The sequence below is a fragment of the Sapajus apella genome, unplaced genomic scaffold (genome assembly GCF_009761245.1).
Source record: "Sapajus apella isolate SASKATOON/1434 unplaced genomic scaffold, GSC_monkey_1.0 scaffold5, whole genome shotgun sequence".
In the NCBI taxonomy this organism is placed as follows: Eukaryota; Metazoa; Chordata; class Mammalia; order Primates; family Cebidae; genus Sapajus; species Sapajus apella.
In genome coordinates, this window is record NW_022436945.1 from 13,520,575 (window position 1) to 13,548,326 (window position 27,752).

Below are 27,752 nucleotides of genomic sequence, written 5' to 3' on the forward strand. Positions count from 1 at the left end.
AGTGTTAAAAATATATTAGGGTTTCAAATTAGGCTTGAAAAAAACTATAATGATAAAAAGGTTACCTGTAAAAATATATCCTCATAAAGAAGAGAAGGATGAGGAGGAAATATAACAAGACATTCATAGTGGCTGATGACATTATAAGTACTTTTTAACTATTTTTATGTGTGTGTGCCTTTCTGTAATTTTCAAATTTTCTCTTATAAACATGTATGACTTTCATATTCAGAAGAAGAATTATTCAGTTTTGAGAGGAACAGAGAGACTCAGTATTAAAGCCATGCCTGCTTAACATACAGGGAATGTGGCAGATAGAAATAGCCACTGACGTCCAATATTGTATCTCAAATATTCATCATATATTTAAAATGAAGCCATTTCTGTCTGTCATACCAAGTCCAACAGCTACTCCACTTAGGATGCAAAGCTCATGAGCAACACTGAGGGACGTTAGCACCTGGTATACTTAGAAATCCCGGAGTTATGGGGAGAAGGAAGCTATCAGCTACTATTAGCTTGCCTCAGAGGCAGACCCAAAACCGCTATCCCCCAGACACCACCGCTATCTTCCCTTTGTTTCTCAATTTGAAATTTACCCAATTGTTAAGTCAACTTTCCCTTCAAAACTCTCAATTAGCCTTGGTGGGGTTAAAGAAACTCCATTCATTTGTACAATAGTAAATATTTTCAAGTTGGTATGAATAAACTGGTAAGAATAATTCTCAAGAAGAGAGTCTACCAACTAACTGGGGAAAAAAAGAAGGAGCCACCAGCAGAGGCTTAGGGGAAGAGTGTTTAGAGACATGGCTTCCACTGGAGATTATTGAAATTGATTTGACCAGGAAAATGCAGTCCCAATTTCAACCTGGTGACATGCAAGTAAACTTATGGAACACAGCCCATCCCTAAATATGAAACCACCTGTGTAAATGCTGTCATGTTGCAGCCCCGTGCTTGGGCAGAAAGCTCATTTTTGGCTTCTCAAATATCACAAGAGGGGATAACTCACCTTTCTTTCCCTGGAAGGTCAACTATATTCATAGGAATGAAAGCTTTATATCAGCCAATTTGATTTCATGTTCTCACAGTTCCCTGGGCCTTTTCTGCAGATCATTCTTCCTACACATGGGTGTTCATTATTTTGACCAATAAGAAGTTTGTAAGAAAAGGGGTAATGAGGTTGAAATCAAAGCCAGCCAGCTTTAAGAAATTTAAGGTGAGTATAGGAGGCTCATGTCTATCTGACAGGTAGAGTCACTTTGGGGATCTTGATTCAGCCCAAAATGAAAGGCAAATGCATGATAAGAAGAACATGGCCCTCACTCAGCTATATCACTTGCCAGCAATTCAACTTTGGGTGGTTCACGTAATGATATGAAGCCTCGGTTTCCTTATCTGTCAACAAAGATGGCTGGATTCAATTTAATCAAAGATCTCTGCCAGATCTAAAATGTAGTGATGTGCCTGTCTTGACAGAGACAGGCAACTCAGGAAGCCTCCTTAGCACAGGGTGAATCCAAATGTCTCATTTCACAAAGATACTGGAAATCAGAGATGATGTACAAGAAAGGCAACTGGTGCTCAGTGTTGCTGAAAGAGCACAGCTTCATCATTTTCTTTGCAATATAGATATTTAACCAGTCAACCTTTCTAGTAAAAGAATACCACAAAACTTGTGAAATATTGTACTTTCAACCACAGTTACCAGCTGTGAGTAGATCAGCTTCCTAGAGACCTGAATTTCTTACAAAGTTCAGGTAGCTGCCCAGAGAAACAGTAGGCTTTCATCTTGTTTATCATTAATTCTGGAAAGTAGCATGAGCCATATGTAAGGCCAAGTCCCTGCATGCATAGCAAGTGTGAAAACCACACAACTGACATGGTAGTCACTACATGTGCTTTAGCAATGGTGTCATCCAGAGAGAGAAGATTCAGAAAGGAAAGTAGATATTATATTCAGGGTTTTGTAAATAAGAATAAGGTCTACAGCATCTAAGGAAATGAGAGCTTAAAGTAACATTCCTTCCTCCTCGTATCAGAAGACTCCCCCTTTAAATAAAAAGCTCATTAGATCTGGTAAAAGATTGTACATATTTTTAATTTAGGAGGGATCAGCTGAGATATTAACGTAGGGTGTGGAAGGAGGAAAAAAGGTCATATGCCTAATATTTTAGCACAACAGTGTTAGCAAGTGTATTAAACCGAGGCCATATCACAGGGTAGAGCTTCCTGCTCAACTGTTTTCTTTGCACATACAACTCTATTGAGCAAGAGGTAGAAGATTTATACTTTGGTGCCCCCTAAGACCAACCAGCTTGGGGGTTTTCCTTTAAGGTTGAGTGAATTAGTCGCAGGCAAACTACCAGAAAATTTGGAAAGGGAGCACTGAGGACATAGGAGTAAGGAAGGTATGTAAATGATAAACCTCAGTCAGTACAATGCCTTGATAAACCCCCAGTTATTCTCACACAGTACTGGGTTCTCACTAGCAGTATTCACTAGCGTGATATTCACATTTTCCTGGAACCAGGAGATAGAAGCAATAAGAAAATTAACATAAGAAAGCTTGATTCTGTGCCTGTGAAACAATTTGCAAAAGAAGGTTGACAAGAGATCCATTTTAAACAAGCCAAAACCTCTATTACTCTTTAAAGGGTTCAGATTGTAGATGATCTGAGCAGATGATCAGACGCGTCAAGCAGATGATCAGAGTAAATTCTTTCCCTACCTCTTTTCAAAACAAAAATCTCTAACAATTCCTGAGGTGGACCTTTCTACCATCCATCTTAGTAAATCCATTTGCCTGCAGGCCACCTAAAAACAGAAGACACCTAACATTGTACGTAGCCATACAAAGCCACTAAGTGGGAACTCCTAACCAGGGCTTTCCTGTGGGTATGTTCAGCTTGTGCTCTCTTTGTCGTTTCTATTACATTACTTAATGTCATGTATTACGTAAAAACACAGGACAGGGGTGATTTCCTGGGCTGTATTATGCTTTGCAACTGCCAAGGTACCATATTTCAGCTTCATTATTTTGTTTTAGCCTGAATCTTACAAAACTATGGTTAATAATTTTCTAGGAAAAAAAAAAAACAATTTAAATGGTAATTAATGTGAAATAAAGCTATTCATTCCACTTACAGTATTATGGTTGTTAGGGATTTTATACTTGGAAGTATGGCCAAATATATCCATGAGAATTAATGAACTTCTGCTACTCAGCAAAATGTGGATAAATCCCAGAAGCATAATGGGAAGCAAAAGAAGCCAGACACATATGAAAGGTGCATACTTTATGATTCCATTTCTATAAAGCACGGAAACAGATATTAAACTTAGGTGGCTGCAAAGCAGGAAAGAGGTTACCTTGGGTGGTGCTTTGGGGCAGGGCAGGGAGAACAGTCAAGGGGGAAGAGGTTCCAGGAAGCTAGTTAGGGTTTCTTTCTTGCTGTGTGAGCTGGTTATACATGGGTACATTGTTACGGCAAATTCACTGAGCTAAGGTCTTATGATATATGCACTTTTCAGTATTCACATACTTCGACGGCAAGTTTCAAATGCATAGAAAAGAAAGAGAAAGGAGTGTTTCTATACCACAAATGTTTGAAGTTTGCTGTCAAAAAAAAAAAAAAAAAAAAAAACTCCAAATGTTCAACTTACCTTCTTAAAGGGGCCCTTAAACCACTTAGACAAACAGCTTTGGAGCAAAAAATCAAGGGACTTGATGTCTAGGTTTGTTTGTCTGATCTTGGACAAAGCCACTTTAACTTTCTGGGTCTATTTCCTCTTCTATCAAAAGATAGAATAGGATTACATATTCTCTGCATTTATTTCTTGAATAAGTGAAGTGAAGAAAACTTACGACTCTAAAATTTTAGTCTTTTTTTTCTTGGTTCAAAACTCATTATTGAACATTGTCATTGACTGGTTGGAAAATGTGTCCCTCTTCTCTGAGAGCATGGACTTTGGGGTCAGACAATATAGATCTGTCACTTATTATCTATCTGTAGGAACTCAAGACAGTTGCCTAAACTATCTGAACCTCAAGCACCTCATCTACAAAAATGGAAATATAAATACCTATTTTACATGGCTCATGTTAAGGTTTAAAAAAATATGTATAAGCCAAGTGCTTGGCATATAAGAGCTGCTCAATAATGATGCCTATCATTCATGTTTGACTACTTAAAACTCAATTTAAAATCAAGCAACATTAGAGTAGATGCAAGTGTTTGCCCTTCACCTGCCTTCCTCATCTAAGAAAAATAAAGTTTTGGAAACCAAGCACATCAAATATTCTCTTTAAGTCCTATAGTAAGTTGACTTTCTGTGAGGGACAGTGTTATCACAAGTTGTAGGAATGCCAGGTACCTGTTTGTTTCTCTACTTACCTAAAGAAAAGTAAAAACCAGCCTCACACTAGTCCTGAGCTGGTACTACCTCTAAAGAGACCAGAAGCATCAAGTGCAGAAAACAGTTTTTGTTTCCATTAGGCTGGCCACAGAGTTATTTGAGCCAAAAGTCTTTCAAGAATTTCTCTGTTACGAAATAAGACATCCATATGGTGCATGAAAACTGACAAGATAGCATGAGTTTGGGGTGGTGAGAGGAACCACAAATTATCACATCGTGTTTTAAATGATGATATCTGAAATACACACAGTGGGAAGAAAGGAAAACTAAGCCACAGGAGCAAAACAATTCAATATAAAGTCCATTGTGCCACCACTGGCCTATCGACTAAAGTGTCTTAGCATTCACACTTCTTGCAAATTTGTGATCAATCATATAATTGCTTTTTAAATTGATAAATGACATAAAGGATATGTTATATTTTGTCTTTCATATTTAAGGGGTTTTTTTCTTTAAAGTAACTTTCTATGTAGTGAAATCCTGGCAAGTTGCTCTCTAAGTCCAAAACTATGCCGGCCACATACACGGCTATTGAGAACTTACAATGTGTCCAGACAAAATTGAGATGTTCGATGGATGTAAAATATACTTGGAATTTCAGTCTGAACACAAAAAGTAGAATGTAAAATATTTCATTAAAAACTTAGAGTTATATGTTAATATAATATTTTGAATATATTAAGTCAAAAACATTAAAATTAAGTTTACCTTTTTAAAAATGTAACTACTATAAAATTTAAAATCAAATGTGTGATGTGCCTTGTATTCCTATTTAACAGTGCAAAATCTTTAAGGTTTTGCATTTGGTCTTCAAGTAACTGATACCATAGATGCATATAAAATTAATGAATTAGGAAATCAGGAAATTTCGGAATTATTAAGGGGAAGTAGAGCAGAGCGTCAGCAATGCACAACTCCAGGGGGCGCCACTTACATCGCAATCTGTAAAAAGTGATCAGGAATTCACAGGCCTCAGCCTGCATGGCCCTGTATTGAATGCTGTACAATCCATTCTCCCTATAAAATCAGCAATCCCTTCTAGAACATCCCTGGGGCGATCTCATAAATCTTTTCAGCACCCTCCACATCTTTTTCAAAACATATACAGCGTAATAAGATGAAAATATATAAAGTGAGTGGAAAATAGAGCTGACTGTGCTACACAAGTCTAATAGGATGCAGAAGATGGGCAGAGAACACCAAGTATGCAAGTCTGAGATATATAGAAGGAGGCAGTATTCTCAAGAAGGCTGTTTCCTTCCTAGGGACTAGAGGCATTTTTCAGAGGGTAACATTCACTTTAATTACAAAATGCACCCGCCTCTCTCTTCCAAGGGAGAAAAGCCTGTTGTTGCATTTATAATGTAGCTTTAGTTTTTGATGCCAAAAATGATTCAGTAAACACGCTTATGTTATGGTATACTATTTCTTATTCAGTACTCAAATTAATCTCAAGGCAGTGCTGGCATTAATTCAATTTGATGCCTGTACTTAGGATTTCACATAGGTGCCTTCATCCAATTCTTCTTTGCAACTAATAAAATCTTAATTCATGGTAATATATTTATTTCTAGTTCAGTTCATGTTAAGGAGTGCAGTACTTTACAGAAAACTAATTAATATCAATCATATATTATAACACTTTTAATGGTTCATAGGAAAATCCTACACTGGGGGAAAGATTAGATGAACCAAGGGGTCTTAGCCCATCCTATTTACTCTATTTTTAGGACTTGAGAAAAAAATATCAAGCATCATTTCAAATATAAATTTAATTGAAGGTGTGCATAACAGGATGGCTGGGAATTAAGAACCCTGGTTCTGATCCCTAAAAGGACATTGATTTGATGTGGCCCAGGAATGTAATTTACACCCTCAGAGTCTGTTTTCCACCTATTTTGTGTAATAACTATATAATTTGCAGTTGGCAAATATATTTAAATGGAGATGCATGGCATCATTAAAATAACGAACAACTTCACTAATAGTGAGCCTTCTGCAATTATTGGTGACAATTCTATTTTTACATAATGTTTGAGCAATGTTGAAAGCATCATATTTCCAGAGATCGTACACATAGCCAGCAGGATAGTTTAACTGTGAGTTCTTGACTATGAGTGCCTGGCATCACACAATATAGTGGTCCTCACATTTCCTTAAGGAGCTGCATTTAAAAAGCCAAATTCTCCCCCAGCAAAGGGGAGCAGCGGCTTACACAACTCTAAAAATCTTTAAAAATAAAAATAAAAAATAAAAAGAATGCACTAGATCACTTGAAATGCATGGTGATAATATCCAATCTTTCCAAACTAGGCATTTTATTCACGCTACAACAATTTCTCCACGCTAACATACTAGTAGCTGTAAAAAAAAAAAAATGGCATACTACATATTTATCTCTCTTTTTATAATTTTTCATCTGTTTAGCAATCTACATACAAAACCTCCAAATCTGGTAGACATGCATACATGTATCTTTAAAAGCCCACGTCCCTAGAAACAAAACAAAACCCCAACTACCAATAGCATAAAGGCTCCTAGGTGCAGGGATAATGCCTCCTGATACTCACTTTCAAAATTGAATCCATAGATGATAACCCCAACGTGTGTCTCATTCATTTTACTGCAGTGCAAATACTGGTATCGCAAGATGAGGGAACACTCACAACAGGGGCTTCAGCAGGCCACGTTTTAATTCACAAGGGCATGGTCACATGGGAGGGCACCTCAGGGTCACTGCTAAATGAACTCCACAATAGGGCACAAATCTGCAACCCAATCTTAGCCAGATACGAACGTAAGAGCAAATATGTACAGTATCATGTGCTTTCCAGCAGCCTTGTGTCTCGAGGGAGCTCTCTGACATCAGCAGTTGAGACAGGTGGTTCCCTTTCCAACTGTGGAAAATAAAACCCTAGTGCAGAGGCACTAGGTAAATATAGCAGTACTGTAATTTTTCCTTGGTGCCCTCTCCCTGTGATTTCTGTCCTGTGATGATATTTTATCCCAGAAACCTATTAAGGACATCCATCCATGCCAATAACTGACTAAATATTTGCAAACTGATTAATACTGGCATTAAAGAGAGTGTAGAAGGCTCTGTTTTATGGCCCCGGTTGGTAGAACTAGGGACTTCCACGTTTATTCATTTGGAATACGTAGTTAAGTGGCTGCTCAAAACTTTACTGGACTATTCTACCCTTTGTCCCCTGTTATTAATACAATGCAACAGAATGACAGACAAGAGTCAGACCATCTTAAAATCACATGCACAGAGCAGGTCAATACCAATCATATCCAGTTTGAGTCTGAGAGCTAAAATCAGCTGAGATGTACTAAGCCCTTTGTGGTCACAACTATTTGCTTTTGAATTTAAGAATTACTCACAGAAGGGCACCCCGTAACGTGTGTATAAAATTACTTAATTCAGCTTCTATTTCCCTTTCTGAACATAGATACTTTTACACTCTGACAGCCGCTGGCTCTTAAAGCATTCTCCTTTTTGTTGTATCTCCTTAGAAACACAAATCTTGTTCCCTGGCAGCGGTGGCGCTAAGTGCTGTACCACATGCCCAAACTAGTTCTCCCTAGCAGCTTTAATTCACAGTAAGTGGCATGAAAGGAGGTCAACCCTTCTCAAAAAAACACTCAGAGTTCTTTTCGACTTCAGAATCTATTTCGGAAAGCCCCACTCCCTTGTATGTAAAGAGTAGCTTCCCATTTTGAAATTCTGGCCATAGCTATTGACAACTTTATGGAATGGTCCACAAAAGGGCAAACACAGGGATATGATCACAGTTTCAACTCTTGATCCTAATTCTCCGTGGATTCTGGAAACGATGTCAGACAAGTAAGTCAATACCTGCCATCCGGTCTTCGCTCCAGATAACCCTTTCATTTGAAAATACGTATGGCATGCATATGTGTTATGGCTTTTCTTTCCTGAGGTGTTCATTCAATGCTTAACTCAATAATGCCATCTTAATCCTGAAAGTATCCATGGTAACCTACAACTGTAATAAACAAGTCTAAAGAATGGAAAATGAAGTCAGGTCCTCTCGTTTCCCCCATTCTTCTTCATCTTTACAAATGCGGTCTTCACTGCGTCTCTAAGTTAACACTTCATAGATTTGGGGGCTGGAATAAAAACAAAAATAGGAACACAGAAATGGCATCCAGCATTCAGTGAACGCTTACTGTATGCCAAATGCTGTGCTGAGTAGTTCTGTAGATTATCTCATTTAATCCTTACGCTAACAGTAAAAGTAAGTACTACTATTAATCTGATTCTAGGGATAAAATCACTGAAGTTGAGAGAGGGTAAGTAACTTTTCTAAAGACAAAAAGCTTGTAAGTGGGAGGCCAGGGACATCAAGACAGTCTTATTTGACTTCAAACATCTTGTTCTTAATAATCAGGCTACGCAGAAAAATATCGTTTTTTGTTTCTGCCCAGCAGTCACATAATTTAGATATCTAGGAGTCTCCCCCAAAATCAGAAGGGAACCACAGCTTCATGTTCAGCAGGAAGGTAAAAACACCACACACGTCCAGCTAAAACCACCAGGGAAATTAAGAAAAGGCAGGACTCAAACATGAGCACAGCCAACACACGGCACCCTGCTCTGATCAAGAGAAGCCTTACAATAAGTGTCTCTAAATTTGATCTGACATATCATTTAAAAGAGCGCACTGTTCTTTGCAGATCAACCTCTACAGTTAACTTGGGGTATCCGATTCAGGTCACTGAAGCGCACCCCGAAGGAGAAGAAACACTTCTTATAATGCTGCCCTTCTCCTTAAGTGAAATGAAGACTCCTTCTGAAGATAACAATTTCAAACAAAGGCCAGAGTAAAACACATATTACGATCACATGAAAAATCATATTTTAAAGATGTTTTCCAACCGGGCGCAGTGGCTCACACCTGTAATTCCACCACTTTGGGAGGCCAAGGTAGGAGGATCACCTGAGATCAGGAGTTCAAGACAAGCCTGGCCAGCATGGGGAAACCCTGTTTCTACTAAAAATAACAAAAATTAGCTGGGCATGGTGGTGCATGCCTGTATTCCAGCTACTCAGGAGGCTGAGGCAGGAGAATTACTTGAGCCCAGGAGGCGGAGGTTGCAGTGAGGTGAGATGGCTCCACTACACTGGGCATCAAAAAAAAAAAAAGATGTTTTCCATGCTACAAATGTGTTTCCATGAAGTACATACAGTATGTTTATCTAATCTAGAACAGAACTCAACAAATAGACTTTAACTTTGTCTCTTAGCATCAATAATAGAATCAACTTCCAAGAGATAATTTATAGTCTCTGCTTGGAAATGTAGTCAAATATGAAAAGGGTCACATGGATTAAGGTCACTCAAAACTCACTGTGGTGCCAGCCTTCAGAAAGTGGGGCTACAATATGTGGCTTTCTAATCTCCTCTTATTTAGGAAATATGAATAAATCAAACTCTATTACATTGATTTCCAAAAATGTAGGTTTTGGGAACTTTGTGACTCTGATTTAGAAGTAATCATAGCTAAGGTCCAGTGTACCTGGGTCACCTGACAGTCTGGTGAGCTACCACTCAACGGGGCAGTTTCTAAAGTAAATGGCCCAGGACACAAAACCAGAAGAGGCTGCCTCTCCCGATATCTTTATACTTTCTGAGAGATAGAAGAATATAGATCATCAGGGATGACTTATGGCTATTTGGAGTACACCCATGAATATTAATGCTAAAACCCCCATTGCCACCATTACCACCAAACCTAAAAAACAAAGAAGAACAAAGTATAAACCACTGATTATAACTGAGTAGCAATGAAAGTTGCATGCACTGATTATGTAATAGTTTGAAGTCTGACGCAAAGATAGTGATTTACTTTTTAAAAAACTCACTTTGTAAAAAAGCATTAAATTTACATTCATCATCCCTTTCTCGATTTGCAAATTAGGCATTTAGAAACAGAATCCTCAAAGCAGAATTAGAACTCAGATACATGCAGAATACATGGGTTATGTGGGCTGTGCATTCAGGAAGAAGTCCCAGAGACACAAACCTGAGTGTGAAGTCCACTTCAGTACACCCTACCTCAGCACCACTAGTTGAGCTGCTTAACTCTTCTGATTCTTTATTTTTCCATTTAGAAAATGGGGATAATACCTACCTCACAGACTTAACACGGGAATTCAAGAGGACTAAGTGAATGGTTGTAGATGAGGAGCCTTTTAGGGTGCCCGCCCTGCAGCTGCCGCTACATGCATGACCTTTTCCTACTTCGTTTAAGTGTCTCAGCTCCAGTTCATTTTCTCCTGCCCCCTCCTCTTCCTCCTTACTTGGGGCATTTTAAACTAAAACGCACACAAGAAGATTTCTGCATGTTTTATCCCACAAAGTGGACATTGGCACTTATGAATGCACAAACATGTATGGGAAACCTTTGCTCACGTTTCCCTCCCTGTGGGTGGTTTGCCCACATTGAGGAGAAGAAAGAAGAAAATTGTGTTTGGCGCACACAGAGTGAGCTTCTAACAGAAATGTGTAAGAGAGGCATTTTTTAAGATTAAAGACTTGTATGAAAGAAACTCTTGAAAACTTTGAGATGGAAAAACAAAGTGATATTTGAATTCTCTCCTACTGCTTTGTCATGGTATGCTGGGACACATGTATGGGGAATGGTACAGTGCACATCGCCACCAAATGACACTCTCTAAGAGGCAGAGTGACAGTGTCAGCATTTCCAATTTCAAGCATTGCGTTAGGTATTCTTAGGCAAAATCATCAAGAATTAGATTTAAAAATTAAAATTTTGAAAATTCCAAAAATAGGTGAAAGGCAGTAATTTCTTACTCAGAATAAAAGAAAGGCCTGTAAGTTAGTGTACTTATATGTGCCGAAGCTTTCTTTGAATATCTGTGTCATAAAATTACTCTACAACTGCCCAGAGTTGAAAATAAATAAATTGGTAACATGGGAGAGAAAAAATGTAAGCATAAAATTCATATATTATATCTCTAAATATTATAAATAGCCACCACCACTCAAAAGGAGAATAGGGAACAGGAAAAAAAAATCATACTTGGAAAATTATCCAGAGAAATGTATCTCTTCAATTCATGTGTACAGTGGTTATTTATGTCTCAGACAGTAACTTTAGACATGTCAAAGGGTGCAGAACAGACTTTATTCTCCCCCACATGAACTCTGCCTATAAAATGCTACATGTTCAGTCTTTCTACCTTATAAAGGTAAAGTTGATTGTAAAAAAATTAAAATTAAAACTAAAAATCCTTGATATAAGACTCCACTGGGGTCCAGAAATTACTTTAGCTCCAGAAGCCAGGGCAAAGACAGAGACACACATCACAAAGGCCTCTACACATGGGTGTATGTGTGGGAATGCGTGTATCTCCAAATGTGTAGAACGCAAGATAAAAGTGGAAACCTCAGTCAGAATTCACTACACTCCAAATGATAGTTCAGCAACATCCCAGGCGCTTAACTTGTGTGAGATTTTATAACTGCCTTCTCTGAAGCTGCCTACAGCCTAAGAGTAAGTAGAAGATCCGACATGTAATCAATCAAAATACCCACATGTGACTACTACAATAGTTGAGTGCATTGAGGGAGAAGTGGTGGGGATCAGCCAGGGTTTTGAAAACAGATGTAATTAATCTCAGAAACACCCTAGAATGAGTATGCCAGTCAGGCCCTAAGAAGACTTTTATAGGTCCCTGACCTATATGTAATTTAAATAAAACTAGACTCATTACTAAATTATGTATGTATAGAGAGGCTCAGTAAAGTTCTAATATTTGTCATAATAGCAGCTGCAATTATTACTTTAAAAGATCTAATATAATAGTCTTTTATAGAAAAATGACTGGTGCCCTACATTGGGGTCACGCATTGCTGGGTGCCCTAATCACAAGGTTAGCATGGTACTGGCTAATCCCGCATAGATGCCACTGTACAGACACAGGAAAAAAGGCATGGTTTTCCAAGACATTGCTTATTCATTCATGGGCCCTCTAATAAAAGTTCTGGAATCCGGAACAAATGGTTACAAGAGTCATACTTGGTGGGAGAAGAACAGGTGGATTATTCTGGCTTCTGAGGGGTGCCTGCTGGGACCTTAAGAAGGTGATCGGCAGAAGGAGGAAGGATGATGAGGCAGAGATAGCATCCCCTTTGACATGAGGCCAATCTGGAGGCAGAACCAGGCTGTGATACTTCCTAACTCTTTGAAATGGGTCAAGACCCTGAATGTCCCTGGGCCTCTATAAAATAGAGATGACACCACTGTCCTTCTCAGTGTATAAGGATCAGATGCCTAGCTTGCCACCTAGGAGACATCTGGTAAATGTTAGTTCTTCTCAATACTAAGGAGGCTAGAAAATAAAAAGTCCTAGTGACAAATGATGAATCATACTAGGTCCAATGTTAGCTGCTAAGGGAAATACAAAGAAATACGAAAGGTAGTGGGAGCCAAGATTTGGCTCTCAACCAGGTGGTAGAATGCAGCTGCTCACCTGATTTTATTGTGAAAATTTTTCTTTAATCCATAAAATTCCAGCAAGTCACTAGAAGACCAAAGACATAAAATCAAGAGTGGTTTAAATGAAAATAGGCACATATATTTTATACCCACTACTATTTTAAGTGCTTTACATGAAATGGCAACTATTGTTATCTCTCTTTTTTCAGATGGAGAAACTGAGACAGAGAATTAGGTAACTTGCTCAGGGTTACATATCTAACATTCAGGAAGGTGACACTTGAGCCTAGGCAGCTTGGTTCCAGAGTTCATGCCTTCCCCTCCCCTCAAACCACATCCCAAGCTGCCTCCCTCTAACCCCTGCCGAAGTTTTAAGTCTTTAATGCTTAAAACTGAGTGAAGCACTAAAGAAGCATAGTTGAGAAGGACCTGGACCCTGGTCTCCCTGGGGCCCAGAGCCTAATAGAGAAAATAGAATCTGTGAGTCTGGAGTAACAGAGAAATCTACAAGACATAGTGAAATGCAACAGAGAAACCCAGGCTGCCTGGAAAAGAGTGGAGAAGGAGAAGCAGGTGTTAGCAGAACAGTATTTCTCCTCCTACCCTCCACTTTTACATAATTCTACCTGTCCCTAGCATAGCACTGGGCACATTCAGTAAAAATCATTACTGTTGTCCTCTTTGGATACTCAAGATAATATTTTCCACTAATCTAACTTACAAATATAAACATAATAGAATCTATCCCCATGAGGTGTCACCAATCTTGTGGGGGCAGAGATGTTAACACAAATGCTTCTAATCTGCATCCCCATAGCTTATGGTTATGACCTGAGATCTTGAGATGACACACAAGATACAACACACAGCTAGAGTCCTGACATAATCACACCACCAACTTCCGAGAATTAACTGATGATTTTCCTAACAGGTCATGAGTTTGACAGTATTTGCTGTTAATTGTTGATAAACTGAAATAAACAACCATACATTCATCCAAGAAACACATGTTAAATTATAATTAGTCAATAATTTTCCGATTGGACAAAAAAAATGGACAGTGTCCATCAAGGACTAGAGAAATTGTGATAAGTCAATAGGAATTTCACCAAGAAATATATATACACACACACACACACACACACACACACACACACACACACGTACTAAAATGCATATTGGTAGCTTTTTAAAAAACACTCATTTTTATTGTTGTAAGAACGCGTAACATGAGAGCTACTTCTTAACACATTCTTACATGTATAATATGGTGGTTTTTAACTCTGGGCACGCTGTTGTGCAGCAGATCTCTAGAATTTAGTCACCTTGCATAACTGACACTAAAAAAACACCCGTTTTTTATAAAAGTGTGATCCTGGAAGCTGCTCAGAAACTGCATGTCCCCAAACATAACCAATTTCAAACTGAATAATTGTAAAATAGAAAGCCTGAACCGCAAAGAGACCATTAGGATAAGTTTGAAAAGATATTCAATATGAGAAATGAATTTTTTAAGTGGGGACATTCTTAGAAAAGGAGAGAGAAAGAATTCCCAGTGAAGAGATGGCATTTTCAAGAGCAGGTTCTAGAATGGGTTTTCTAGGTCAGACCAAGAGGCAGCTTCTTGCAGAGTGGAGCTTCACACTCCTGACTTCTGGTAGTGACCTCAGTTCATAGGTATATGGTCTTAAAAAAGGTACCATGGCTCTCTGTGTCTCAGTTTCTTCATGTGTAAAGTAGGGATCACGATGCCTATGTTTTACGGTTTTATGATGATCCCATCAGCATCATGTGAGACGCTACAACTGATTCTTAATTATGTGTGTCAATTTGGCTCAGCTACGGTGCTCCACTGTTTAATAAAGCACTAGTTTAGATGTTGCTGTGTAGGTTTTGTGTAGATGTGATTAATATTTATAATCAATTGATTTAGGTAAAGCAGATGACCCTCTGTATTGTGGGTGAGCCTCTTCTGATCAGTTGAAGGCCTTAAGAGTGAAAGCTGAAGTTTCCTTGAGAAAGAATTCCCTGTGAGCTATAAATCCTGCCTGAATTCCCAGTTTGCTGGTCCACACCGTGAATTCTGAACTCAACACTGCAGTATCAACTCTTAATTGAGTTTCCAGCTTGCCCTACCAATTGTAGCCTTGGCAGTCTTCACAATCACATGAACTAATTTCTTAGCATGCATGCGCCTGTGCGTGCATGCGCGCGCACACACACACACGTCTCTCTCTCAATTGATATATAGATACACATATATAGAAAGAGAGATATTAAAGATATAAATGTATCAGCATATTAAAGCTATATATATAGAGAGAGATATATATAAATATATATATATATATATATATATATAGAGAGAGAGAGAGAGAGAGAAAGAGAGAGAGAGAGAGAGAGAGAGAGAGAAATCTGTTTCTCTGGAGAACCCTAATCGATATATCTTCCAACTTACTGAATTCTCTCTATATGGCAACAGGGATCAAGCACTTGAAAAGCTCAAACTCTTAAATTCTTTCTCTCTCTGTTTCCAACCACACTCCCACATAATAAATGAGCATATGGGATGGAGGCCTATCATCAGTGGTAGAACTACTGGTGAAATGTATAAAAGCCCAGGATAGTAACTCTCAGTGTGATTTCAAAAGCAGATCTAGCACTCTCTGAGAGGAAGAAATGTGAATAAAATGAAACTTGAAGGAATTTATAAGCTCCATGAAGACAAAAACGACGTCTTGTTCACAATTAAGCTCTTAGGTCCTAAAATGCTAACTGAACACCTCAGTAACCATGTGTTGAATGAATGGATCATAGAGTTCTATAGCTAAGTAGAGGCAGGTGGGATTTTTTTTTCCTATTACTTGATATTAACCCAAACTGTGTTACATATGAGTTAATACTAGAACATCACAGAGAAGGCATGTGCTCATTCATCCATCTTTGCATCCATCCATTCACCTCACATGCACTGCATGCCTGCCACATTCTACAGGCTGCACCTCAGGACTGTGAGGATGAAAAAGACAAAAGGCTTGCCTTTGAAGCACTCACAGAGCAGTAAGTTGAATAAGCAAGTTATAATTGTATTAATTTATGTACTAGAGTAAAGCTAAGCAGGAGCTGCTAGAAAAGTCCGGAGAATGGACACGTAACCTCTTCTGGGAGGGATTCATCCCTTAAATAAATCTTTATTGAAGTGAGCTCTGTGCCAAGCACTATGCTATGCCATGAGAATATTTCCATAATATAATATTAAATATTAATCACGGTTAAATTTTATTGAGTGCTTATTACTGTGTTTTAGGCATTGTTGTAAGACCTTTACATTTACTTACTGATTCTCTTCATACTAGGGAATCTGGTATGTGCTAATATTTTTTAATGTCCTTTTCTATAAGACAATCATAGAGGCATATATTTATATATGGCCTTTTCAAATACATATTTGATCACTTGCCATCTAAAACACACTGTTAGGCACCAGTTTAATCAGCATATAGTGTCTGTCCTTAAATTTAGCGGAGGAAACAGACAAACCCCACAATAACTACAATCTCAGGCTGTCTGACTCCAGCAGTCCTGCACAGGCCTTGTTATGAGCATAAACACAAATACACCACCTCTAAAACTTCCCCAAAACTTGAGAATATGATTTTGAACACAGTCAACACAAATGTATTGACAATGTTTTGTCCCATCCCTATGTAAGGAAAATAACCAAAGAGAAATATTTTTAACATACATGACAGATACCTTCAAAACTGTATTTTAAAACAACTCTTTCTTTCCGTGACTAACCATGCCAAGTATAGTCAATGTGGCCTGAAACTAGCATGGCTACCTTAGATGCCAGTCAATATCAAGATATTTTCAATTACCTTCCAGCCACTGACACAGGCATAAGGCATTGTTTCTCAAGATCTCATTGCTAAAAGTGTGTGCACAGCAACGGAAGATGCTGATATCATTATTTTTCATTATTGATAAATAGCAAGTATTTGTCATCAATTAACAGCAATTGTATATTGAAATAATTTCTAAAGGAATCCTGATAAATAACAATAATTTTAATTACTTGAGAAGCCTACCACATCCATCAACATTCATGGCTTCCAGTAAGTACCATGGAGGCCCAAGGAAGTTCCATAAGACTTAAAAAGGGGGAGAGACTCCTTCAAGCTAAAGGAAAATGAACTGTCTTTATTTCTTTTATACTCTGGACTAACCCCATCCATTTTTTTTAATGTTTAAAATTCATATTCTATTTTTTTCAAATGGGATTTTGGGTTACATTAAAAACTAGGTACATAAAACAAGGCAATAGAAATAAAACCCACATCAAATTTGCTTAAAATGAACAAGGAAGTAAATGCTAGAATATACTTGGAATGCACTGTTTTTTGTAGCTGGGTTCCGTATTGAACTTTGAGTTTCTTGGCAGTTTAGACAAAAATTAAAATGTGTTGCATTAAATAAATTTCATTATCCAACAAAAGAAAACAGAACTTCTCTGACCTCCCTTATTCAATGGTAACCCCATCCTAGTCCCACGCCCATTAGTATTTCTGTTTCTTTTCTATTTTTCTTCATAGCATTTATCAGTTTTCTAAATTCTATATCTTTTGTATATTTTCTGTCTATTCTGCTAAAATGTAAGACTCATGAGGACAAGAGTCTTTTTTTGTTTTCACTCTTTTAGCTCAGCCCTAGAATAATGCCTGGCACGTAGCAAATGTGATATAGACAGGTTGATAGATACAGATAGGTATATAGAGAGATTTTATTCCAAATACTGAATTCCAGGAGAAATTTATCATGAGATCCCATAAATAAATTACACCAGGCTCTGAGGCTATGTTGAGGGGGAGAGACAATTGCCTGACAATTTATGACCAGCATAAAATAAAAGGCACATGCAGATATGTAGTGACGGGGGAAAGTATTTGGAGCAGAAGGGCTAGATTCAGCTCCTAAGGCCAGCACCTCCCTCCTTGTGCCTTCTATCAAGCAGCATGGCATAACTGTGAAGCATCCGGGCTCTGGAACCAAGTGGCTTGGCTTTAAATCCTGCCTCTACCACTTTTAAGTTTATAAGCTGTGTGGCCTCCAACAATATCTAGCCTCTCTGTGCCTCAGTTACTTCATCTATAAAATGTGGATCATGATAGTACCTACCTCAAAGAATTACTGTGGGAATTAAATGAGTTTAGATAAGTAAATCAACTATATAAGGCAATGCCTGGCACAAGTAAAACGAAGTACTGGCAGTGAATTTGAACGTGTCCTTCATTCATAAAACATGGCTAGTAACTACCTTTGGCATAGATGTAAGGATCAATTAATCTTAATATGTGATAATGTGCTTAGGTGTTATAAATAAATGACTCTTGTTTTATATTTTCATGGAAGAATATATTCATCATAAGGCTTTCAGAAAATGCAGAAAGATAGAAAAGAGAAAGTAAAATCCCGTATAACCTAGTAAACAATGAGAACCACCATTAGCATTTTCCTGTATAAATTTCCAGATTTCTTTCTCTGCCATAATCGCATGTAGATTTATACGTGCATGTGTGTGTTTATAAAAACATAATTTTTAAAGAGCTAGACTCATATGATGTACTGCTGTGAAACCTGCTTTTTTTTAAAAAAAAATCATGTTTTATCTCATATCTCATGTGAGTAAATAAAGATCTATATCATTCTATATAATAGCAGCCTAGTATTCCATTGTATGAAAGTGTCTTGATTTATTTAGCCAATACTCCATTCACAGACAGTTAAGTTGTTTCCAATTTGTGAAAGTGCTTTGTAAACTACAAAGTAATATAGAAATGTTAGTTATCATCACCACCATTTAAAAAATAAATATCTAGACATTATCATTATACTTGTGAAGGTCTTCTCTCACTATTTCTTTAACCTGCTGGGAGTGGTGCTTCGATCTAATGGTATTAACATCAACATTTTTAAAACACAACATTTAGGGATTTCTCATCGGAACACACACACACACACACACAAAACAGATGAACTACTGAGTCAGAACTAGGGGAAGGTGTTGGGGACTATTCCCAAGAGCCTGTTTCTCAGTACAACGACTGTGTTCTTGTTCCCAGCACATTCTACCTCACCCTCCTTCCCTGTAGACTGACATCACTCATTGACTGCTTCCCTTTTCCCCAGAATCTACCCGTGGCTTCAGAATTTTTGACAATGAGCTCCAAGTAGCCATTATGAAGCAGTTGAAACAGTCAGTAGAGATGAAATGTACTGGCTAAACCTATGTTGAAGATATAAAGAATAAAACTGGTACTTACTGAGTAGCTACCATGAAATGTGTACATGCTCTAAGTGGCAGATTTTACAGTTATATTAATTTACACCACTGCGCTGCCCTCCTAGATTCTCAGCTCCTTGCTATTAGGAATCACACCCTACTCCTTTCTGTGTTTTCACCTTTCCCTAATAAAAGACCACGTAAGGGTAGGTACTTAATCAATGTTGTACATTTGAGAGTGAGCAGCTGAAGTAATGAGGGAAACCCCGATCTTACGTACTTTACAATCTCACTGATTGATAACTCAAATTAGTAGTGCCAATGTAGTCTCTGAAAATTAAACCTGCCATATTATTTCTGGTATGATGGGGTTTGGTAAGATATTCAAATGCATGAAAACAAGCAAATTAATATCGCTACTCTTTTTGTAACAATAAATTTTACCTATTAATTAATATTGTGACTTGGAGCAAATGTGCATGGCAGGAAGCAGAAGGCCCTGCTGATATCAATTTCACAGAAGGATGTAGTCTGTGCATTGAGATATATTGTGGATACCTATGCTACAGCTCCAGTCCCAGCATGAGCTGGATGGATTTAGCTCATAAAACTCTGGCCTCTTACCTCTTCAAGGCTACAATTAACCCCTCCGTGAGTTTCACTCACTTAAAAAATATTTACTGCACGCCCAGTATCTACCAGGCACTGCAATAAGTGCTAGATTTGGGGAGGCCCAACATGATAAAAGTAATTTAAGTTCTTTTGTGTGTGTGTGTGTGTGTGTGTGTGTGTGTGTGTGTGTGTGATGGAGTCTCCTTCTATTGCCCAGGCTGGGGTGCAGTGGTGTGATCTCTGCTCACTGCAACCTCTGCCTCCCAGGTTCAAGTAATTCTCCTGCCTCAGCCCCTCGAGTCCTGGGATGATAGGTGCCCACCACCACATCCAGCTAATTTTTGTATTTTTAGTAGACATGGGATTTCACCATGTTGGCCAAGCTGGTCTTGAACTCCTGACCTCAAGTGATCCACCCACCTCAGCCTCTCAAAGTGCTGGGAATATAGGTGTGAGCTACCATGCCCAGTCAAAAATAATTTAAATTCAAAATAGATTACACATAAACATTATGGGTCTCTAAAGGAGACATCATGACAAATACGACTTATGACTACCAAAGGTAGGGTCTCCTAATATTAAAATATAAATCCATCAATCTGGCCAGGAAGATCTTTTTACCCAACATGGAGGTTAACCAGTAAATTTCATGGTCTCCTGTCCATTCTATTTCATGCTGATTATCGGAAATTGTTAAAAATAATAATAACAATGATTTGATCATTCCACAGCTCTGGAAAAGGACTGCAATCAAGGAGAAATGTCTGACATGAATAAAGATAGGAGCAAGTGACCTCTGTGTCAAGGATTTGCCATTCCTATCTCAGATATATCATGCGAAACCTGCTTCTCTGTCCTCTACTAATCTCTCTGTGTAGCTCTATTCTGCAGGTTCTGTGTGACTTAGATCCACCTATTTTATAAACTATGACCCAACGTGGTAAATGCGGAGTGCTGCTCCTAACCATACTGCACCTTCTAGCCTTGATGATAAATCAAGCCTCACCCTTCTCTAATGTCATCAATGGGATATGTTCTATTTTTGAAAAAAAATAATGTAAAGCCCCAGAGGGCAGAAACTTTACATCTACGTTGTTTTTTAGCCTATACAGCACCAAAAGCATACTCCTGGCTCTATCAAAAGTGCTCAACAGATACATTTAGGTTAATGTCTATATTAGTCCTTACAATAGTAGTTTGTTTCTACTATGGTCAGTTGTATTAGACAAAAAAAAAAAAATAGTCTCAGAGCCCTGAAAATTTGCCTTCACATTCTTACCACATGCACAACTTTGGATAAGTGTATTAAAATACATTGGGCCTCAGTTGCCCCATCTCTAAAATATAGAGGTGGAAACAGAAAGTCTCCAAGTCCCAAATCAACCTACCATCCAATGATTTTACATACCTTAGAAGGCATTATGCCTCAAGGAAGACTTTGGAGGTTTGAAATATCTCTTTTCATCTAATAAAATGAGTAGTCCTTTTTTTGTTTGTTTTTAAAAAGAAGTGAATTGTGAATCCCTTTAAGAGGCAGCTCAGGCTTTGCTCACTCTCTCAAGTTCCCAATAAATGAATGGCGATTCTCTCCTCTTGCTTCAGCCCTTAAAAAAAGGCCATCCTCTGACTAATAGAAAATAGGATTTGAGTGATGGCCTTACGCTAATTGGTCAGGAGCCCTAGATAAAATATTGTTATTGACAGAACATTCTCCCTTTTTCATGCACTGATAAAGTAGCTTGGCAGAGCACACAGATAGAGAGCAAGTGGAGGACAAAGAAAGAGTGCCCAAAACTTGGATCAAATTGGAAGAATCAAGCCAGTGCAGTAAGGTTCTTGCGAATAAAAGATCCTGCTAAGAGGATACAACAGAAGCCAGCATATTCAACAAGATAATGGGACAAGGGAAGCAAGAATCGCCAGTCGTGGGTGAGAGGCTAAGAAAAAAGCAAAAATCCAAAAGATCTGACTTGCTCTGCTTGACCCTTGAGGTTCACATAGGATCAAATGTAAATGAAATCATTTTACAGACTGTGATTTTTAACTCAGCACAAAGAAAGATATGCATAAAGAAATCCCATCACAATCTGTCAGAAACTATTGATTTAAAAAAGATAAAACAGAAAATGTTCAAAGGAGCATCATAAATATAACAGTATGGGTTAAGATAAAGTACAGGGAAGCTTCTACCGGTAGGACTGTATTCTGCCATGGCAGGTGAACTAACTCCATAAACTACCAGAGCCTCTGGCTGCTACAACTTGATCTATCTAATTTACAAACAAACAAACAAACAAAAAAAGAATCCAAGGTTAATAACTATATTAGTCCTTATAATGGTAGTTTGTTTATACTGTGGTCAAAATTTCAATTTTCATCCATTACCACTGAACTACTAGACTGTGGAAAACTCTAGGTGGTCAGCAGCTTGGTGATGCATTGAAGGAAAAAGAACCCAAGACAGGGCCAGCAAATGCCTTTTACCCCTGAGTGGTTTAATCCAGGCTTAATTGTTGTACAAATCACAGCTTCGTTTTCCCAGAAATTCTAAAGTTGACTGTGAAAAACCCGGAAATTATTCATCTTGTCTTTTCTTCTCTCTATTTCTACTTTCTTCCTCCAAGCTCTATAATCCTCACCCTCCCCTAAACTCAGGAAAGGGAAAATTATTCAAAGATTTACTAGAAATTGTTAGAATTCTTTTATGTAATCTTCTATCTCCTACAGTGTCAGCACCCAGCTTCCAGCTTCTTCCTTCCTGCTTGCCCTGCTATTGAAATGACCAGAGCCAGAACAGATTCAGGTTCCTATTTGGAAGTAGCAGGGAGGTTCCTCCCATTCTTCAAACCAGTTCACCCACGGGGAGCCTGTTCCAACCAGAACTCCATCTCTGCTAAGGATACACCAGCCGCAGGACCCAGCCTGGGCTTGCCCGTCCAGTAAACAGCAAGGAGCCAAGAAGGCACAACCCAGAAGACTGGGCGTTCTTCTATAAAAGGGACAATTGAGTCCCCCCCACCCCCCCACCCCCTCCTACCACCTTTCTCAAAGGGAAAGGAGTGGGCTACACCACTTTGAGCACAGTGCAAAGCGAACAATTCCATTCTCCCACACTTGCCCCGTTCTTCTGAGGAATGGGGCTGACTTTGATTCTTCAGATTACATTCACAATTAAACTCTTCAAGACTTTGTACCCTGGGAAAACAGTAAACAACTCAACTCTTGTCCTCAGATAACCAAGTACGTGTGTGTGTGTGTGTGTGTGTGTGTGTGTGTGTGGATGTGTGTGTATGGCAGGGCACAGGGAGTATAAGGAATCAACTCTAGAGAAAGTCTCCTACAAAGAGAAATGCATGTGGGTGAAACACCTTGTAATTTAAAACTATATTTCTTCCAGTGCCTCCAGTTCTCGGCCTGAGCCAGGCATGGGATTTGATGTGGCTGCCCTTACGTTAAAAACGCACTACACAGCAGACATTAGGGTGCCAGGCAGCTCATCACGTAAAGCCCCCAGGCACACTGAACACCATTTTGTTTGACATTTCACTGGCGACAATAGACCTGTCTGAAAATGCTCACATCCCACAGGCAGGTGGGAGGAGAGGGGAGGGGTTAACAAGACAAGCAGACTTTGTGTGCGGCTCTTCTGGAATGTATTGGAAAAGGTACGTGGAGCCTATTGAAAGCAAGTGCGGTTTTACTGGTGCATATTTCATGGATTAGTTGGGAGTTGGAAATTATTTGGACGCGGTTTTCAAATGGAGGCTCAATCCTAAAAGTTAAAACAATAATAATTCTGTGGTTTAAAAGGAGACATGGCATTCACCTAAGCAGGATACCTCTGTTGGCCCCAAAATTATAGTGTGGTACTACAAGTGTTAGAGAGCACACTCTACTTAGTCAAGTCTTGCTTATTACCCAGAGACAGAGAATAATATCATTCATTCATTCACTCATTCATGTAGCAAATATTTATTGAATACACACAATATTCATAAAATGCGCATGCTTTAAGGTTAGCAGAGCAGAGAAAAATACCCAGATAATCAGAGATGGATTTTGACCTTATGGAATTTGCAGTCTTAAAAGGGAAATGCTACACAAACACCTAAGATCCTTCCAGACAGTGCAAGGCAGAAATGTTAGGCATTTAGACACAGACCTCTAATGGACTGGGTGCTTGGCACTCAAAGAGAAATTGATTCCAGCTGGGGCAACCTCTATTGCTTAGCTTTGGTATCCAACAGAAGACCAGGAGCCCTCAACATCCCATCACATCAAGGAAGGAACATCTCCAAGACAACTTCACTTTCTTGCCAAAATATGCAGGTACACATCCATGTGTGGTCTGAATTTCTATAACCATCGAAGCGTTTCTCCTCCTTTCTTTCCCCCAGAAATGGCAGTGGAGTAGATGCGTTCACGCAATAGCTAAGTTGAACTTCATCATGTTTTAAGAGGGTCAGTTTTATTAGTTCGGTTAGTTCACTTTCCTTTGATTTCATAATGCAAGAAATGAAAAGAGAGTAAGAGCAGGGCTTTACTTCAGTAGTCCGGGGTAAGGCTTTAACTTTCTGGGTCTGAGGCGGAGGTTTCTGCTGGCATCTTAGCTTTCTGTGTGTTTGTTTGGTTTACTCCTGACAGAGACAATGGAATGCTTCAATGAAAACGCCCAACTCATTTTCCATCTATGAATGAACAGAAGGCATCCCGTGGCTAAGGAGGGATAAATATTCCGCGCCACTGGAGGCCTGCTGGCTCGCCTGGACTACACCACTATTGTACCCACTCTGGCTTCCACACGCAATTTACTAAAGTTTGTGCTGTTTCATGGCAGGGTGATTTATCACTGACACCTCTTTGCCATTTCAACTGGGGGCCACTTCAACGGGGCAAGGTTCAAGGAAGTTGGCCGAGGCTGAAGCAGATATTTTATCAGCTAACTATTGCGTTTTCTAGCTCTTGACTTTTCCCCAGGAGCTTTTGTTTTTCATTTCGTTGGCTGCCTTTAATTCCTCTAATGCTGTACAACCCCAGGTTATTTTTTTTTTCTAAAAATAATAGAGACTTCAGCACACTGGGTTTTGCTGTTTGTTTTATCGTTATTTTTTTACTTTTGGTGAAATGATATTAGGGCTCCTTACCTCTAGCAGCTGAGTCTCACCATGGTTTTGAGTTTGAGGAATGCCTATTGAAGGGATTTAATAGGTGGACAGACAGGTATGACATTGTGTTGAGGGCCTTAAATTATATGCAGGTCAGCAGAGGTAATAGAAACGTGGCTGTATGCTTGACTCACCCACTTGAAAACAATCCAGTTCCATTATTTGTTCCTTTCACAACTTGTTCACGTGCTCAATCACTGATTTATTGATTCATTTATTCATTCATTCAACAATTAAGTACCTAATATGAGAAATATTACTGTCCAGTGACAGGATGCTAGTGGACCCAATAAGATATGGATGCTCCTTCCAAAGAATTCACAAGTCTGTGGAGAAACTACTCAGCCAACAAAAAAATGCAAAAAAAAAAAAAAAAAAGAATGAAATCACTGCTAAAAAAAAAATGTACCATTAAAGAGCTGTCGGAATACGAAGGAAGGGAATGTACCCTGATATGCATATATTTAGAAATAAATTCCAAAAATGCTGCAGTTGTACTGAAGCAAAATTTTAACGTGACCTCCTCAGATGGAAAAGGAAGAGAGCCATCTCATTCTTTTCCTTGAGTTAAAATATTTCCCCAAAAGTTCACTTTTGAAATAATTTTCCAACCTCCTTTCCCTTAGTTCTACCTCCACCCTCAATACTGTCTTCATAGTCTCATTCCTTTTGCTCTAGTGGAAGCTCTGTCATTTTCCTTGCGAGGATTACACCCCAGAGTGTGAGGAGAAATCATGACATTTCCTTCCTGGGCTGGCCTGTATGCTCACTTTTTCCTAAGGAGAGATGCCTTTTCAGAGCCCAGGAAGCAGGGGCAATTCCATTTCCGTGCTGGCTCAGCCCTGGCCTCTCCTGGGTACAGGCAGGAGTGATACCAAACCATGCTGAATCACTTATAGTGGTTCTGTGATGAAAATAACAGTCACAGGAAATTGGCTTGACCATCAAATCTATTGAATGTTGCTGAAAATCAGCTTGGACCCTAAATGGGCCAGTCTTCCACTTCTTGGCAACCCTCTCTATGAAAACAAATGTTTTGCCCTGCCCTTCTTATAAGATTCCCCACTCCCTTTTTTGACAACTCTGAGAACGTTTTGAAGGAAGGGAACAATTAATGTTCACAGTTGATGTCCAAGTGTCTAGGCCAGGTGCGGTAGCTCACGCCTATAATCCCAGCACTTTGGGAAACTAAGGTGGGTGGATCACCTGAAGTTAGGAGTTTGAGACCAGCCTGGCCAACATAGTGAAACCCATCTCTACTAAAAATACAAAAATTAGCTGGGCATGTTGGTGCCTGTAGTCCCAGCTCCTTGGGGGGCTGAGGCAGGAGAATGACTTGTACCCAGGAGGTGGAGGTTGTAGTGAGCCAAGATCACACCACTGCACTCCAGCCTGGGTGACAGAGTGATACTCCATCTCAAAAAAACCTTTCATTCCATTTCTTTTGTTAGACAGGTGTCCAGGCAGAAGGATCTCAGACAGTTTAGTTTTTCCATACACAAACCACCATATAGCACCATACCTGGGCAGGACCAACTCCCTCACATCATTGCTTATTGAATTCCTCCCCTCACCCACATCACCAATGTGTGGCAGGATGTGATTGCCTAGCATAGCTCACTGGTCACACACAGTTTTTATTTAAGACTCTCCCACTCTGTCCCCCTTCATACACCAAACAGAAGGAAGGTGGATTCCTGTCCCCACTTTCCTTTCTTTTATAGAAGAGTGATGGATTCCCAGTGCATAAGATCAGAACATGTCAGTTTCAAGCAACGCACATTATCTTTTGAAAAGTATGAACTACCGGAACAATTAAAATAGGAGACAAATCTTCAAGTGTCCTCAGAAGAAATGTGTAAGCACAATTTTCTTCTAAAATGCAAACTTAGAGAACTAAATATGGGTCTGAAAGCATTTTGTATTTAATTAACTTTTCTAAAAATCTTCTCAATATGAGTGATCTTTTACTGACCCACTGTCAAGGGGAAGAAACAATTACTTTGGTCATTGAAAGAGTCATTTTTACCAATGAACTATCATTATCAATCAATCTAGGGTTTCCTGCGCTAAATACAAAAGTGAATAGGAGAATAAATCTGTAAGTGGATAAATTGTCTGCACACCAGTCCCCGCAGGCCATGTGTTTATAAGTCAACAGCTTAAAATGAAAACATCTGACGAAGTTAATACACCTGTTAAAGGAGCATAAAATTCCAAACCCAATGGTAGAATATAAAGATCATAAACCCTCTTAAAGGACCCATCAAAGCAAACTATTAAATGAATACATCTGCTCTGTGCTAGACTCTAGTTTACAAGTGCCACTCAAAATAAAAGAGATTTAGGACAAACATTTCATAAAAGAATGTGCAAAGCAGCGAAGGGGACATATTTTGAGGATGATGAGAGAAAACAGAATGGATTCCGTTAAAAAGAAGAATTGACCTAAACTCAGGCCAGGACTCACAGGAAAGGTTTTATGAGTCTAGTTTTCATTGGAAGGGGTGAGGTGTGAAGAGGTATAGCAAAATCATTTTTCATGTCCAACTGTATACTTCAACTGCAGTCTACAGACAAAAGGAGAAAAAATCAGTTTAACACTAGTTACTTGTAGTGAAAACTAATACAAGAAAGAGAGAAAGAAAAAGAAAGAGAGAGAGAGAGAGAAGAAAAGAAAGAAAAAAGAAAGAAGAAAGAAAGGAAGAAAGAAAGAAAGAGAGAGAGAGAAAGAAAGGAAAGAAAGAAAGAAAGAAAGAAAGAAAGAAAGAAAGAAAGAAA

The 27,752-nt window shown here is 38.8% G+C and overlaps 1 protein-coding gene across 4 annotated transcripts in view; it reads right to left on the minus strand.

Annotated features, from left to right (window-relative positions):
• The window catches only part of PPARGC1A (PPARG coactivator 1 alpha), a 684,512-nt gene that overhangs the window by 101,962 nt on the left and 554,798 nt on the right, over positions 1-27,752 (minus strand). Inside the window, exon 1 of one of the 4 annotated variants that reach the window (XM_032271921.1) lies at positions 6,990-7,121. The exons of the other annotated variants lie outside the window; for them this stretch is intronic. Within the exon in view, the coding sequence (XP_032127812.1) occupies positions 6,990-7,034 (45 nt within the window). The 5' untranslated portion in view covers positions 7,035-7,121. Of the gene's footprint in view, positions 1-6,989; positions 7,122-27,752 lie in introns of those variants that run through there. 4 annotated transcript variants of the gene reach the window in all.